This window comes from Myxine glutinosa, chromosome 13 (genome assembly GCF_964187855.1).
Source record: "Myxine glutinosa chromosome 13, kmMyxGlut1.1, whole genome shotgun sequence".
NCBI lineage: Eukaryota > Metazoa > Chordata > Myxini > Myxiniformes > Myxinidae > Myxine > Myxine glutinosa.
In genome coordinates, this window is record NC_136273.1 from 58,953,791 (window position 1) to 58,970,413 (window position 16,623).

At 45.9% G+C, this 16,623-nt stretch overlaps 2 protein-coding genes across 9 annotated transcripts in view; one reads left to right on the plus strand and one right to left on the minus strand.

The window, feature by feature from the left end:
• Nucleotides 1–8,035: 8,035 nt before the first annotated feature.
• LOC137416975 (uncharacterized) lies at nucleotides 8,036–11,910 on the minus strand. Its single transcript, XM_078767017.1, has 3 exons — nucleotides 9,295–11,910; nucleotides 8,918–9,141; nucleotides 8,036–8,757 (listed from the first exon to the last, which is right to left on the minus strand). Exons 1-3 carry the CDS (start codon nucleotides 11,908–11,910, stop codon nucleotides 8,223–8,225), a joined length of 3,375 nt encoding a protein of 1,124 aa, XP_078623143.1. The 3' UTR covers nucleotides 8,036–8,222.
• A 2,566-nt stretch (nucleotides 11,911–14,476) lies between these two features.
• DIPK2A (divergent protein kinase domain 2A) overlaps nucleotides 14,477–16,623 on the plus strand; it is a 43,298-nt gene continuing 41,151 nt past the window's right edge. For 4 of the 8 annotated variants that reach the window (XM_068101042.2, XM_068101043.2, XM_078767559.1 and 1 more), the window contains exon 1: nucleotides 15,008–15,166. The gene's annotated coding sequence lies outside the window, so the exon portion shown is untranslated. Of the gene's footprint in view, nucleotides 14,628–14,998; nucleotides 15,335–16,623 lie in introns of those variants that run through there. The other 4 variants (XM_068101049.2, XM_068101044.2, XM_068101047.2 and 1 more) reach the window with 4 other exon arrangements.

The following is a 16,623-nucleotide window of genomic DNA, read 5'->3' on the forward strand; positions in this document are numbered from 1 at the left end:
GATAACAGGATGCCTTAATTCAATACAAAACTAGATGGTATTCATGGAATACTTACCCTGCGCAGTCAACTTGTTGCGAGCCAACTCTTCTGTTTTTGAACATTTTTTTTCTTTGATCCAATATGGCTGCCAGACCACGTGAGCGATGACATCATAAATTTATGTTCTTTAATATAATTGTTGCATATGTTACATATTTATGTGAATGTATGTGAATTACCATGCAGGTGTTTGCTTCCGTGGGTAGTATATTAAGTTGTTGTGTAGTTGTTGTGGTTGGAGGGTCAGGAGCCCTTCTGAAAGAGTGGCAGGAAACGGAAGTGGCCGGAAGCGGAAGTGACGGAAAACGGAGGAGAAAAGACACGAGGGAAAGGAAAGGAAGGCTTCTTCTTCCTCGCCCCGCGACGACGAGAAGGGGGAATCGACCTTACGCTGCGCGGAAAACGCGCCGTTGCGAAACGTCTGGCGAGAGGAGGTACCTGGGCGGTAAATACCTTTGGACACGTCCAGTCACTGTGAGTTCGTGCACGAAACCAAGCGTCCGGGACAGTTTGCCCCGTCTACAAAGACGCGTACGGGTCCGCACGTTGGGCCTCGCTCGCGTCGGAAGCCGCGCTGGGTTTTGCCCCGTCTACAAAGACGCGTACGGGTCCGCACGTTGGGCCTCGCTCGCGTCGGAAGCCGCGCTGGGTTTTTGCCCATCGACAAGGACGCGTAAGAGTCGCACTTGGGGCCTCGCGCACGTTGGACGCCGCGCTGGGTTTGCCCCGTGGCTTGGCAAGGAGGTGCGCTGCAGCCGCGGCCCCAGTCCGAGACGGCACGTTTAGAGCACGTCCGCCCGGGGCTCGTTCAACCGCCCGTGTGCGGAGAGGAGAGACATTGACCACGGAGGGAGTCAGGAGTGGGGCTCACGTGAGGAATGTATAAGATTAAGATGGCCATCTTAGAGTTTGTGTAGATGAGTTCACATGGTTGTAATATTGATTGTGCATTGTTGATGGTTGTTGATTGCTCAGTGAATATATTATTGATTATTCCGGATCCTTGGTGTGGGGTTTCTTCTTGACCGGAATTCATATTGATTGCGTTACGAAAGCGTATAAACCATATATCTTTCTGGCGGGGTCCCTCCCACGGTCCGGGGGTCACCAAGACCAGGTAGTTACCGGGAGGACCACGTAACAGAATTGGGGGCTCGTCCAAATTACGATTTGCGGTTTCGCAATTGGGTCTACGTCCGGGATCTAAAAGTGTATAAAATAATAAAATAATAATATTTTTGGTAATTAAAATTTATTAATTAATTATTAATTGGTAATATTTTTTTTTTGAGAAATTGGGGAAAGTCTTGGGGTGAAGGTTAACAGGTGTTAACGATAGGCACCATGGCGTTTGTGGCACAGAACTTTGGGGTAACCCCGAGTGAGGCACAGTTCCGAGCGTTGCTAAAGTCGGATCTCTTGAAATTGGCCAAACATTTTAACTTGGAGGTCCGAACTAATTTGAGGAAGGCAGAGTTGCAGGCCACGGTGATACAATCTATGGTGGGATTAGGAACATGGGACGAGTTAGCCTGGGAGTGGCTACCCGAAGAACCAGAAGACGTGGAGCTCCGGAAACTGGAGTTGCAATTACGGAGCCAGGAACGGATCAAAGAAGAAGAAAGGAAAGCAGAAGAGAGAAGAGAAGAGAAGCAAGCAGAGGAAAGGAGAGTGGAACGAGAACTCCAGGAAAGGTTAAAAGAAGAAGAAAGGAAAGCAGAAGAGAGGAGAGAAGAGAAACAAGCAGAGGAAAGGAGAGTGGAACGAGAACTCCAGGAAAGGTTAGCAGAAGAAGAAAGGAAAGCAGAAAAGGAAAGAGCAGAAGAAGAAAGGAAAGCAGAAAAGGAAAGAGCAGAAGAAGAAAGGAAAGCAGAAAAGGAAAGAGCAGAAGAAGAAAGGAAAGCAGAAAAGGAAAGAGCAGAAGAAGAAAGGAAAGCAGAAAAGGAAAGAGCAGAAGAAGAAAGGAAAGCAGAGGAGAGGAGAGAAGAGAAACAAGCAGAGGAAAGGAGAGTGGAAAGAGAACTCCAGGAAAGAAGAGAAAAGGAACAAGCAGAGGAAAGGAGAGCTGCAAGGGACCTCGAAGCAGAGGAGAGAAAAGCGGAAAGGGAATTAAAGGAACGTGACATGCAGCTTCAGCAAGAAATCAAAGTCAAGGAGCTGGAGTTAATGAGAGAACGGGGAGAGGCACCACCCTTGCTGACGGGGTCGACACCTCACCAGAAAACCTGGGATGTGGGCAGACATGTGAGGCTGGTTCCACCGTTCAGTGAAAAGGAAGTCGCGAAATTCTTCCCACACTTTGAGAAAGTGGCTCGACAATTAAACTGGCCGGAGGAGGCCTGGACCATACTCGTACAAAGTGTGCTGGTGGGGAAAGCTCAGGAAATTTATTCGGCGCTACCAATGGACCAATGTGCAGATTATGAGGTACTGAAGAAGCACATCCTCAAGGCCTATGAGTTGGTTCCGGAAGCTTACAGGCAAAAATTCAGGAATGCCAGGAAGAGGGAGAGTGAGACCCATGTGGAGTTTGCCAGAGTGAAAGAAAACATGTTTGATCGGTGGTGTGAGTCAAAAGGAGTCGGGAAAGACTTCGAGACATTGCGGGACTTGATCCTGGTGGAGGAATTCCAGCAGTGTGTCCACGAGGACATCAAAGTGTACCTGCAGGAAAAGAAGGTACCAAAGTTGTGGGACGCAGCCACCATGGCAGATGATTATGCCTTAACCCACCGAATAGGGGTCCACGAACCTAACTCCTCGCCTAGATCTCCGCAGGGGAGGTGGGGAACAGCAGGTGCGGAGAACGACCATACATGGCGGCGGCCTCGAGATGATTATGGGGACAACTATGATACCCCACCGGTTCGAAATCAGAGGGAGGCGGGCCCAAGACAAACTTATAGTTCGGGGGGCCCGAGGCAGACCCCGAGTTTTTCCTCCGGGCCTACTTGCGCGTTTTGCAAAAAACCTGGACACTTGATGTCCAGTTGTTACCTCATGAAAAGGGACAACCCAGAGCGGAGTCCGACTATTACAACTCCGAATGCGATGGCTAGCGTAAGAAATCGCCATCAAGAGGGTTACCAACCATTTGTTTCCGAGGGGTTTGTGTCACTGGATGGAGCCTCGACTAACCGGAGACCGGTTAGGATATTGAGAGACACAGGGGCCCATCAATCTTTAATGCTTGAAGGCATTTTGCCATGGTCCGAGGAGACGGCAACGGGGGATAGTGTTCGTTTACAGGGGATCGGGGGCGGTGTTAGTGCTCCCCTTCAGGTCATCCAGTTGGAGTCCGATTTGGTGTCAGGACCGGTCACCGTCGGTTTACAAGCCACGTTTCCTGTAGAGGGTGTATCTGTGGTTCTCGGGAATGATTTGGCCGGGGGTCAAGTTTATGGTAACCTGAGGGTTGAGAAAGAGCCCAGCAGGGAAAATAACAACACACCAGCTCGGGATGGTGACAAAAGTGCCAAGTTATTTGTAGGGGGACTGAACTTCAAAACAGAGGAAGAAGTTCTGACCTCTGTCTTCAACAGATATGGGCCGCTGGTGGAAGTGCGGTTGGTAAGAGACTGGGAAACGCAACAGTCAAGAGGGTTCGGCTTTGTCACGTTTGCCAGCACAAAAGACGCCAGAGAGGCAGAGAAGAATTGGAATGGCAAGGATTTGGAGGGTCGGACCATAACAGTAGGGAAGGCATTTCGTAGGCGTCGAGAGGTCTACAGGAGAGGACAACTGGGCGGTAGTTTTGGTGGTGGCCGCAGTCAATATTATTATGGAGGCTCCCTGAGTTACGGCCGCTCCCGAAGGAAGAATTGGCAAAGTAGTGGCCGAGAAGAAGACCGGTATTCAGGGGACTACAGGGACCAGTGGTCCCACCCTAATTATTAGGGACGTTCCGAGAAGTTGAAGCACTGAAGGCGGCGGAGCCGCCGAGCCAAGATTCCTACACGAATTAACCGTGAACGCCGTTCCTAAAGGCGCCCATGTAGAGAACTTTCCTGCACGGACTAACCGTGAACTCCACGTTCCTCAAGGCGCCCATGTAGAGAACTTTCCTGCACGGACTAACCGTGAACTCCGCGTTCCTAAAGGCATCCATGTAGTGAATACTCGGCTTGGCCTCCCGGAAAAGTGCTATCGAGTGGCTTAACTGGCTTTATTTTTAAGTGATAACTGTGCCCGGGGGGAATTGATAATGTGGGGGGGTTGAGTTATCTGGTTTATTTCTCCAAATTGGCCGGCAAAGAAAGTTTTCGCTGGGTTCAAACTTTCTTTCTTGAAGGGGGGGAGTGTTACATATTTATGTGAATGTATGTGAATTACCATGCAGGTGTTTGCTTCCGTGGGTAGTATATTAAGTTGTTGTGTAGTTGTTGTGGTTGGAGGGTCAGGAGCCCTTCTGAAAGAGTGGCAGGAAACGGAAGTGGCCGGAAGCGGAAGTGACGGAAAACGGAGGAGAAAAGACACGAGGGAAAGGAAAGGAAGGCTTCTTCTTCCTCGCCCCGCGACGACGAGAAGGGGGAATCGACCTTACGCTGCGCGGAAAACGCGCCGTTGCGAAACGTCTGGCGAGAGGAGGTACCTGGGCGGTAAATACCTTTGGACACGTCCAGTCACTGTGAGTTCGTGCACGAAACCAAGCGTCCGGGACAGTTTGCCCCGTCTACAAAGACGCGTACGGGTCCGCACGTTGGGCCTCGCTCGCGTCGGAAGCCGCGCTGGGTTTTGCCCCGTCTACAAAGACGCGTACGGGTCCGCACGTTGGGCCTCGCTCGCGTCGGAAGCCGCGCTGGGTTTTTGCCCATCGACAAGGACGCGTAAGAGTCGCACTTGGGGCCTCGCGCACGTTGGACGCCGCGCTGGGTTTGCCCCGTGGCTTGGCAAGGAGGTGCGCTGCAGCCGCGGCCCCAGTCCGAGACGGCACGTTTAGAGCACGTCCGCCCGGGGCTCGTTCAACCGCCCGTGTGCGGAGAGGAGAGACATTGACCACGGAGGGAGTCAGGAGTGGGGCTCACGTGAGGAATGTATAAGATTAAGATGGCCATCTTAGAGTTTGTGTAGATGAGTTCACATGGTTGTAATATTGATTGTGCATTGTTGATGGTTGTTGATTGCTCAGTGAATATATTATTGATTATTCCGGATCCTTGGTGTGGGGTTTCTTCTTGACCGGAATTCATATTGATTGCGTTACGAAAGCGTATAAACCATATATCTTTCTGGCGGGGTCCCTCCCACGGTCCGGGGGTCACCAAGACCAGGTAGTTACCGGGAGGACCACGTAACACATAGATCACGCTCAATACATTTCAAACTGATCAGACTAAGCGTTGTACTTGTCAAATTATGACGTCATAACGAAGGCATTGATGACATCATCATTAACATATCTTATTCCCCAAGGGGAGTACTTGACAATGAGCCATGTTTCAATTTTTTCCATAGAGTGGTTTCGAAGATATAGAGGTGCAACTTTTTTAGATTTTTTCCAAGATGGCGTCCGTACCACGTGACCTATGACGTTATAATTATCATTTTAAAAATCCACAGGAGCCGCACATATTCTGAAAATTTTGTGTCCATCGGTCTAACAGTTGCAGAGCAATTTTTGTTTTATTCATACTGATCAGATCAAGCGTTGTACTTGTCAAATTATGACGTCATAATTAAGGTACCGATGACATCACTATCAACATTTCTTATTCCCCATGGTGAGTACTTGACAATGAGCCATGTTTCAATTTTTTCCATTGAGCGGTTTGGGAGTTAATATAGAGTTGTAAAGTTTTTCCAAGATGGCGTCCGTACTACGTGACCTATGACGTCATGATTATGAATAAAAAAATACTACAGGTGGAGGCGCTTCTATGGTAAAATTTCGTGTCAATCGAACCAACGGTTGCCAAGAAAATGAATTTTTAACCCTTTGAGTATGGGTTAAAAACCAACCCTTTTTGATAAAAAATACCCCTGGTATGGGATTAATTTGGCATTTTGGTACGGGAATACAACCACGTACTGATGATCTATTTATAGGTATAGTCGATGACATGTAGTAATGTCATCCGTACACAAAACTTTTTCGCGGGTTGCGGCACTGGATGTCATCCGTACTCAAAGGTTTAAAATGCGGACACGTACGGCACACGGCACACGTACATCACTGAATGCTTAACCCCACTTTTCGCTTTACGAGCACAGGGTAATAACTGGACTGGAGTCTGACACACCAGTATAGGAAGAAACAGAGTCTAGTTAAGAAAATACCTCGGCAGACCAGGTATATGAAAAGGACAGAGCCAAGAATATTAAACACAACAGCAAGACATTTTTTAAATACAGGAAGTACCAAAAATACCTGAACAACTTTGGTTGTTAATATATTTAGATCCACAAATGACACAACGATACCCTTTGGTTTATAAGATACAGAAACTCAAAGTTTTGTGTACACCATCAATACACCTCAATGTGAGCTCCGTTTGTCGTGGGCAGGATATTGTCCTGTGATTCCCCTCGGTGAAGACCGGAAAATCATGGATAGCAAATCGAGCATGAATGGAGGCATTCGATTCAATAGCGGACTTGACTATATATGTGTGCGGGGGAGGAAAGAGAAGAAGAAGGCGAACCTTTTACCTGAGTGATCCGCCAAGTACTCTTCAACCCTGCAAAAGTAACTCAAACCAACCGGATTTTATGTACAAAAATAAACACCGGCTTTATTAAACGGAAGGCCTATCAAATCAAACCCTATCAAACAGTATTTCTGATTATACACCGCCTTTTAAAGCATACGTAAATCTACCTCTATCTATAATATTGGTATTCCCACCAGCGAAGTGACAGGTCTTCTCTTTGAGTATAATGTGAACCGTGGTGTCTATCCATGCGTTTGTCTGTCTCCCGCTTACAGCGGCTGCTTCCCGTGCAGCATTTGAAGAGCTGTGCACGCAGTCAAAGCTCAACGTTCACTTTTTAAATAACAGAGAACAGGCAACATATACAAATACACCAACTTTCTTCTACAAATAACCAAATGCACTCATATGCTGATGATTCGACATTACATTCCTCCATGTTTATCCCATCTGTCCCATCTTCCCTCACTCGATCTACATCTCGTTTGATCACAGCCACTACTTTAAATTAGGATTTGGACAAGATTTCACAGTGGGGCAAATGTAATCAGGTTAAGTTTAATGCTTCTAAAACTCAATTTCTTCCCATCTCTCTCTAAACCTCATCTCAACTCTCCAATCTCCTTTGAAAGCTCCACAATTACACCATGTGATACAATAAACCTACTAGGTATTACCCAAACATCAAATTTATCCTGGAATCCACACATTACACAAATAGATAAGTCTGCCTTGGAGAAACTAGGAGTCCTGTTCAGATGTCGAAGATTCTTCTCCTCTCAACAGTTGCTTCAACTATATAAAGGATTGATTCGTCCTTGTATAGAGTACTGCTCTCACATCTGGGGAGGTTCTAGCTCCACATACTTAGTGGACAGAATTGAATCCAAAGTAATCCGACTTATCAACTCTCTAAATCTGACCTCAAAACTCGACCCACTCGAATTACGCTGCAAAGTTGGCTCTTTCTCTTTTCTACAGATGTTACTTCGGTTTCTGCTCCCAAGAACTTGCTGCTTGTGAAGACCTCCACCATTAGCGAGACCACGGAATACTCGACAAGCCACTACATCTCATGATTATTGTGTGGCCATTGGCAACTCAAGGGTGGGTGGGCCCTTATGATGTTTGTTTCTTCCCCCCACTTCCAAACTCTGGAAGTCTTTATAGTAAGGGCATTTTATGAGATATTTCACAAATCTGTTAACTAAATTGTTACCAAAAAATTTCTTCACCAATATGTTTGTAAAGGTGTGTAATAACATGTGTTAAAATGTTGAAGTTCAACTCCCGTGGGAAACCCAGAAAAAAAGCTGTTGAATTCGGGTACCAAAAAATTATTTTCGAGAATTTTTATTTTTTTAAATCGGCCCTTAAGTAACTTATGAGGGGTCAAATAAGGGTTTTTCATGATTCTGAGTTGATTGTTAACATTTATATTTTCACTTTTACATTTACACACAAAGTAGCTTTTATTTCACATACATATATAATACTCAAGAGTTATTTCTCATTCACAATGTCAGAAGTTTCAACAGTCATTGTCTATGTCTTCTTCAGACTCAACAACATCATGACTGCAGTTTCTGCATGTAATGCCATTACAGACTCCACAGGCCGAGATGCACATGACCCCATTCTTCTTGCAGCTGCATCGCCGGTTGCTGCAATCTCCATGACAATTACAGCTCGTGAACTGCAATAGCTCCTCAGGAGCCGTGGGGTCCAGTGTTGGAACTGGCTCATACCCATGCACACCTATTGTCCATCCATAGTCACTGGGGTTCAGAGACATGCTCTGTAGAAGGATCCAGTCCCGGGTCTGCAGGTAGGCACGGAGTGAATGTTGTGCAGCTGCACCCTCTGTTGGAGGTAGAGTCTCTGGTTTGATCACTCCTGCCGCTGCCTTCCTTGAGAACATGTTGTACCGAATTTCACCCAATGTAGTATCTCGTCCATGGTAAATGTACTTGAAAATCGCAGTACCAGCCTGAATCACTGTTTCCTTGGTGGCTTCTGTGTCAAGGAAGATGTCGATGTACTCAGCCGCGTCCCCTTCGCAAAACCTAAAAATAAACACCAGGTCTATGTCAAGTAAAGTATAATGTAAAACAGAAATAAAATAATTATTATTTTTAACATTTATACTATGATGACAATGATTATAATTATTATTATTAGTATTAGTATTATTTGCCGACGTAATAGTAGTATTATCATTATTACCTGGCAAATAGAGTTGTTTTCCCATGACCAGCGATTGCAGAAACCGTATCACACCCCGTGAAGGCGTGACAGAAGAGCAGGTAGCTCTTCTGTGTTTCGGAGAGAGATTCTTTGATCTTTCGGACGTCATAAGAGCCGTTTGATGTGGTTAAGAAGAGTGGATGGTGGCTGTCTGAGCTATGGTGCACCAGCATTACCAGCACGTCTGCATCTTCTGCCCGCACCTGAAAATATAACAACATATACAAAGCATAATGAACCGTTCAAGAACACATTTAACTTTTCAACAGTGTGAATTCTCTTATTTTTAAATTACCCCATCTCCCCCCGGGCTCCATCCAATAGTTATACGAACTGAAGACACAAATGGTACTGACCTCAACAGAGCCATCTGAAGCAGCAGCCAATGCCTCTCTCACAATTGAAGTGTCAGCATCATTGTCACACTGCTCCACAGTGATGTGATGTTTTCGGAAGGTTGAAGAGAGAAGGTGGATGAGCTCACTCTTGTTATGAGTGTTGTCCAGAAACTTTGCTCTTGGGGTCCAGTTGGACATATCCGGTCGAATCTGGAGATTACAGCAGGAATTCTTGGTACGCCGGATGTGGTCGTGATCTTTTGGTGATCTGCTGTAGCCATCAAAGACCACAATGATCTTCTGGGAGCAGCGGCCCAGATACTGCACGTAGCTCAGGTAACTGTTGGCGATCTCCTGCCAGGTCTGACGTTGTTCCCACTTCACCATGTAGACAAGCCATCCGCCATCAATTACGAGGGTGCAGCAGGGTTGGTTAGTCAAGTCAAGTGGATCAGTTAACGCCTTCAGGCTTGTATTTGAAAAGTCTGCCTTGTTTGCCCTGTTCATCTTCTGATCTTTGTTGCTGAACAGGGACAATGGGAAGGGAGTCAGCTCATACTGTAAGCTTGTCTCAACTGTCATATCCCGCTGGGCGAAAATGATCAGTCGGTTGAACAACTTTAGTGAGTCAAGGTGAATCTTTTTCTCGTTGACCAAGGGAAATTTTCTTAGTGATGACAGGGCTTTTATCTTTGACTTGACATCCATGGTCGACGTCACTGACTGTCCATCCAGCTTGATCTGCATCTCCATCCCAACTTCAGCTGCTCTCTCAGCATTGACTGCGTCATCACCAGTGCTTGTGAATCCTGTTGAGAAAGACACGAGCAACTCCTTGTCTCTATCGTTGTCGAATGGCTTGATCTCCTCAAACCATTTTAGGACAAGTTCAACTGCCTCTGCATCTCGCTTCATCTGTGTCTTGGCAAGGTCTCTGTGGACTGGAACATGTTTACTGACGTCCTCCTCCATCCGCCGGTTGACATCAGACAGGTGACTGAGGGTGAGCACCCAGCATTTGTGGCCAGAAAAACTGTTTCTCATTCTTCCTCTGCTCAGTCCACCTTGTGACTTGGCTGCCTTCATTAATGTCTGCTCAATGCAAATGTCACACCATGTGCCGGACCACTCATGACTTGAGTAATGGACAACGTGGTTCCCGTGGGCAGTGAGACGTTCTAAGGTGTCTTTGTAAGCAGGCAAAGTTTCTAGTTCCTTCATGAGTTGACAGTACAGCCGTGCGCCCTTGGCATACTGATGATGGCCTGCAGCGGCAAAGATGTAAAGCATCTTGGTAACAATGCAGGACAGATGCCCATTGTGGTCTGCAAGTCGCTCGGTTCTGATAAAGACCTTGATCACATCTACCATGTGGTGGTACTCCACCCAGAGTGCAGGTGTTCTTCCTCCTTTTGCGAGTCGTTTGAAGGTTTCTTCAAACCTTTGCTCAAACACTGGCACTACTGGGTCTGAGTGTCTGGCTCCCATCTTCCCATCAGCCACCTTCTCCATGAAGGTCTTCATGTCACCACGCTCCTCCTCAGTGAAGGCAAGTTTCATGATGTGTTGATAGATGGCTGCATCGATGAGGAGGTGAACACGGATTGCCTTGTCAAAACATCCTCCATCCATGATGTGGTTGGCTGTCGTACTTCCAGGATAGATCAACTGGATCACATCTAGTAGTCCAGAATCTTCCATGATGTTACCCATTGATCCAAGATAAGACTTCAGCAGGTGAAAACCACCCAACCTTGGAATGACGGGTAGATTTGCCTGCTTTATTATATTCACAGCCTTCAGCCAAATCGGAAGATCAAAGGTCACTATAGCGACCCCAGCGCGCCGTATGCACTCTTTTAGAGTGGTGAAGATGGTGTTGAGGTCATTAGGGTCTCCTTCAATAACTGGGAGGAACTCGATCTGTGTGCTCTGCTTTGCATCATTAGCATGGATTCTCTTCATCCAGCCATTCCAGTTGGAGTGTGGGAACTCAGGATCGTTGGCTTTGATCACCCACCCCACTGCCCAGAGTGTGTCACCTGGAGTGAGGAGTGGCTGATCATGAGCCAGGGAGGAGGAAAGCTCAGCGAGGGGGAGAAACATGATCGCGTTCGTTCCTATCTGTTTCCTGTTCGTAAATGGAATAATCTTTACTTCAGTTCCTCTCAGGATCTTAGCTTTGTCGAGTGCCTTCAACTTCACCCGGGGGAAAGCTGCTGTTGTCTGTGGATCTGGCAAAGGTGGTGCCGGAGAGGTGACTTCGATCCAACCCATTGAGTGAAAGGGAGTGTTTCCGTGAATAGCGACAATGTTTAAATCTATATTGTCTCCAACAAACTGAGTGACTGCATTGTTTGTTTCCCCAACCTCCATAAAGACCACCTGATCATTACTTGACAATTCACTTTCACTGGCTGGCACTTTGGCTGTCATCACTGATTGATCCTCAAGCGCAGCATCAACCGCAACCTCATCATTGATCTGTTCATCGGTTTCCTCCACAATGGTGTCAAGAGTGCCAGAAGTATCTGGAACATCATCTCCACTCCTACTATTAAGGAAGCAGTATTTGTAGTTTTGTGTCTCCGTGTAAGACTCAGTGTATCCCAGCCGGTGGAACTTGTTGAGCATCCATTTTGACCCAAATCTATGATCAAGTTGTATGGCAAGCCCCATTTGGTGTGGCAATACTCCAGACCGAGGTCGACAGGCCTTAATAAAATTCTGCCCCCAAACGGCAACTCTTTCGTCTGTCTTGACAATCGGTCTCAAGAACATCTGAAGGCTTGCAGGAACAAGTGTCAGCTGACTATCGATGTCAGTCATACTGTGTGTGGTGGGGTATGACTTTGGACCTAAATCAATCAAGGCAATATCATTGGATATGAACTTGAGTGCCGTCTTTATGATCTGAGTCTTCTCATCTCCATGGTCAAGATTAGCATGATGCGCTCGCAGAATATTGTCGGTGCCATCTTTGAGACAGAGTACATCTGCCCTTCTTTCCTGTGTTGTGAAATACAAGGTGTCTTCGTATTTCTCTAGAAGTTTTATCTTTAGCCAATGCTTTGAATAAGAAAGGCTCTTCTCTGGTGACTGATCAAACTCCTGCAGCTTTTCATGGACTTGGTCCATGTTCATTACCCCATGCTCTAATTCTGAGTCTAACCATTCGCAGAATTCAATAAATACTGCCTCTCGCTCCTCATCAATACTCCTCTGTCCTCTCTTCCTTTTTCCTTCCTCATCAGTCTTGGACAAACTGTCACCTCTCGCAAACATAAGTTTGCATCGCAAATGGTACAGTGTTTCTTCTGCTACCAAGTCGTTGATCCCTTCCAGGCGTCCAGTGACTTCAGTGCCCCAGTCATCCCCGCGACTCCGTGCTGTCTTCAGCAAGCTTGCCTTCAGTGTATCTGCAGTCAAATTATCTGGCACTCTGTATTTCTTTGTAGCTTGTGCTGGATTATTTTTGTAGAGCTGGGCTGGTTGGTTGCAAAGAATGCATACATCCTTATACAGGAGGTCAACTGACTGTGATCTTCTAGAACTGCAGCCAGTTGATGAACTGAACTCACAAGTAGTGCGTCTTCTCTTCAACTTTGATGACTCTTTCTCTGCCTTTGATGCTTGAGCTGACTTCTTGGTGGTTGCAACAAAGTTGTTGTACAGATCATTTTTACACTTCTGGTGGTACCTCAGTTTTCCTTCCTTTTGAGCCTCCTTCATACGTTCCACAACAGTAACATTTTCGACAGTTTCTGCTTGTTTCAATAAAGTTGAGTATCCCTTTGGAGTTGCCTGTATGAGCCTTTCAGCTGGTGTATCCGAGCGTGCACAGATGAAGCAATTGAGCACAGGTGGAGTAACGTCTTCATCCATATTGCTAGACTCCATGTCCTGCAAAGTAGAAAATGAGATATATTTAGAAATTATTTTTCCACAAAGGAGTGTCTGTGGTGAAATATAAATGTTAACAATCAACTCAGAATCATGAAAAACCCTTATTTGACCCCTCATAAGTTACTTAAGGGCCGATTAAAAAAAATAAAAAAATTCTCGAAAATAATTTTTCGGTACCCGAATTCAACAGCTTTTTTTCTGGGTTTCCCACGGGAGTTGACCTTCAACATTTTAACACATGTTATTACACACCTTTACAAACATATTGGTGAAGAAATTTTTTTGGTAACAATTTAGTTAACAGATTTTCATATGTTTCCCTTACTATTACCTTCTCATGTCAAACCTAGGACCTTCCCCTTTTCAAATGGTAGATTTTTTACTTCCTCAAAAACTCTTAGACTATTCTCTATTTCTTCACTTTTCTATCAATGCAGCTCTTTTATTAAAGACCTGACCTCGATGAGGACTATATAGTCCGTGACTGGAGCCTTCAACATAAACAAAAAGACGTGAATAATGTTGATGGGGAATTTTATTTCGCAAGCAGAATATTTTGTCCTTTTTGAGACAAATCCAACCTCCACCACCCATGTTTTTGTGGTGGGCGGTGTAAGTAGCTCTGAGCTTTGGCTCTGAGTGAAACCAAGAGTGCAACACAATTAACCTTTTTAAAGTCCATGAAATAATTTAAATTGATAGATTAACTTAAACTTTTCCTGTCACTGGGGACAGGTACTTTTGCTTGGGTAATTATGGGTAATTCATAATTTCCATCAATGATTTGGATAGTGGGATGAGGAGTTGCCTCTCTAATGTGCATATTGCACAAAGTTTGGAGGTAAGGTAGATATTAAAGAGGAGGGGTGATCAGATTCTAGAAAGTATTGATACTTTAATAAATTGTGCAAAAAATTGGAAGATGAATTTTAACATAAAGAAATATAAGGTGCTGGGGATGGGCATAAGGATAACGAAAATAGAGATTACATGAGCGTTGTTATGGGTGTTGATACCGGGATTGGTGCAGCGCATGCATGATGGGCCGAACGGCCTCCTCCTAGCGGCACCAAAGGGCCTCATGCAATAATCTCATGTGGAATTTGGACCTGAAACCACGCAGCCATTTTACGAGTTGCGTCTGGATCTGCAATAAGACCTAAAACGTAAAAGAGCTGGATACAAACTTTCAAACATTTGAAACCTTTATTCAGTGTATTAAATTTCTTTTAAAAAAAAACATGGTTTTGAATTTAAGGCCATTAAATCGGAATTTGCATTTGTGGAATGTTTTGTGAAGAAGAGGGGTGTGAGCGGGGGGGGAGGAGGAATGGATGTTGCCTTTAGTGAGAAGCTACACTACGAATCTTGCAAAGCGGAGCTCGACTCCCGAGTCTTTTCCAGTCTGATCCGTGCCCTCAACGATCGTTTTGGTGACGTCACAGGTGAGAATACAAATTGACTGCAAGGATAAATGTCCGAGGGTTATGTTGGCTAACTACCCTTAATCATTGGGATATCGAGGAGGTGCCATGTGTGGGGATTAACCACGACGATGTTTCCTTAAAAAAAAACCTCAGGAAGTCACAGATTAGCAGACCTCCATTTTTACGTAGTGATTGTCGGCCACAGCGGTGTAATTAGCTATTGTATTCCGCTCGAGTGCTGAGGTTTTTATTTAAGTAGTAAAATAACTCATATTCATATGTTGGTTGTAATTACTAATAGTGTAATGTACGCTGTATAAATTCGTTTTAATTAATCTGTGAGGAGAATGTTCTGAGGCATTATAACTATATCGTATAAGGGCGTGTTTGGATTATGATTGACAGCTGTGTTCGCTGTCAAACTCGAATTGGTTGGTTGCGTTTGGGGTTCTTGTGTCTTTGCGGTCTCCGTACTTTCCTCACCGTCACTCATCGGGAGTCAGAATACCTTTCCACTTGCAGTTTGCAGCTCACTGTGAAAGTAATAAGAAGAGAAGGTATGTAGTATAGTATAGCAGCTCTCTTTATAATTATATTAGGATCTTTCTCGCTGTACCTTCCCAATCGTCCCCGTTGACCCTGTCACCTGTGGCCTTTGGCATTTTGGAGGATTTGGGATCCGTTGTACTCGCCCTCGTTCCACTCGGTTCCAGATCCGCGACCAGGTACTGATCAGTACTCCATCGATGTTAATTGTTTAATTCATTAATTGATATTCCTATTAAAACAATACAAAAGAGAATTTATGATTGCATTTTCGTTTTAAGACTCAACGAATCTTGCTTATCATAAAATGTCAGAATAATTTGAAAATTCTGGTCCCAAGACTACTCCAGGTGGTCCCTGATTGAGCTACAAACATAATATGTACTTTGTGTCCCCAACGTCCACATACCTGACATGTCCACATCAAATGCCATGATTTATTTATTATTTATTTATTGATGGCAAGTGGAACCACGCAACTTTTGATTCTTCTCCCAAGAAAGTGTTCGACTTGTCACTCTGGTTCCCTGTCTCTAAACAGACAGTGATGGGTCCTGCCCTGCTCATTTGATGGTCATGTCGATGGAAATGCTACAGAGACCTCTTTGTGGATGTTGTCCAATGAGCCGCCATTCATTTCAACATTAATGGGATGCACCCACATCCCATACGTCATGGTTGGGGTTACACCATTTCAGACTCATTGGTGGGGTCATCTCGAGTCGTTTTCCTGCATGCTTTCACGAAGGCCACCGAAGGCCACTGACGAACCTGGGACCTTAATCAGTGCGTCTTATTGTGGGGCTTTCCTTAAGGAGCAAGTCGACAGGATTACCCCCCTAACCTTCCCCTCTCGCCTCCCTCCCCTCCCTGCCCTCTCCCTCGCCTCCCTGCCCTCTCCCTCCTCTCCCTGTCCTCTCCCTCCTCTCCCTGCCCTCTCCCTTCTCTCCCTGCCCTCTCCCTTCTCTCCCTGCCCTCTCCCTTCTCTCCCTGCCCTCTCCCTTCTCTCCCTGCCCTCTCCCTTCTCTCCCTGCCCTCTCCCTTCTCTCCCTGCCCTCTCCCTGCCCTCTCCCTGCCCTCTCCCTTCTCTCTCTCCCTTCTCCCTCTCCCTTCTCCCTCTCCCTTCTCCCTCTCCCTTCTCCCTCTCCCTTCTCCCTCTCCCTTCTCCCTCTCCCTTCTCCCTCTCCCTTCGCCCTCTCCCTTCTCTCCCTTCTCTCCCTGCCCTCTCCCTTCCCTCGCTGCCCTCTCCCTGACTGTGGACTGCCTGGAAGCACCTATTTAAGATTGCACACACCCCATTAACTGAGGCACTTTCGGGGATTGCACATGCCCTATTAACCAAGCAGTTTATGAGATTGCACCCATCCTATTAACCGAGACACTTTATGGAATTGCAACGCCTTATTAACTGAGGCACTTTAGGGGATTGCACATGCCCTATTAACCAAGCAGTTTATGGGATTGCTCT

Coding starts and splice junctions, on each gene's coding strand:
- LOC137416975 (XM_078767017.1), bottom strand. CDS start 11,910: ATGCTCAACAAGTTCCACCGGCTGGGATACACTGAGTCTTACACGGAG. Junction 9,142..9,294: donor CTTCAGATGGCTCTGTTGAG/GTCAGTACCATT, acceptor TTATATTTTCAG/GTGCGGGCAGAAGATGCAGA. Junction 8,758..8,917: donor AAAACAACTCTATTTGCCAG/GTAATAATGATA, acceptor GTTTATTTTTAG/GTTTTGCGAAGGGGACGCGG.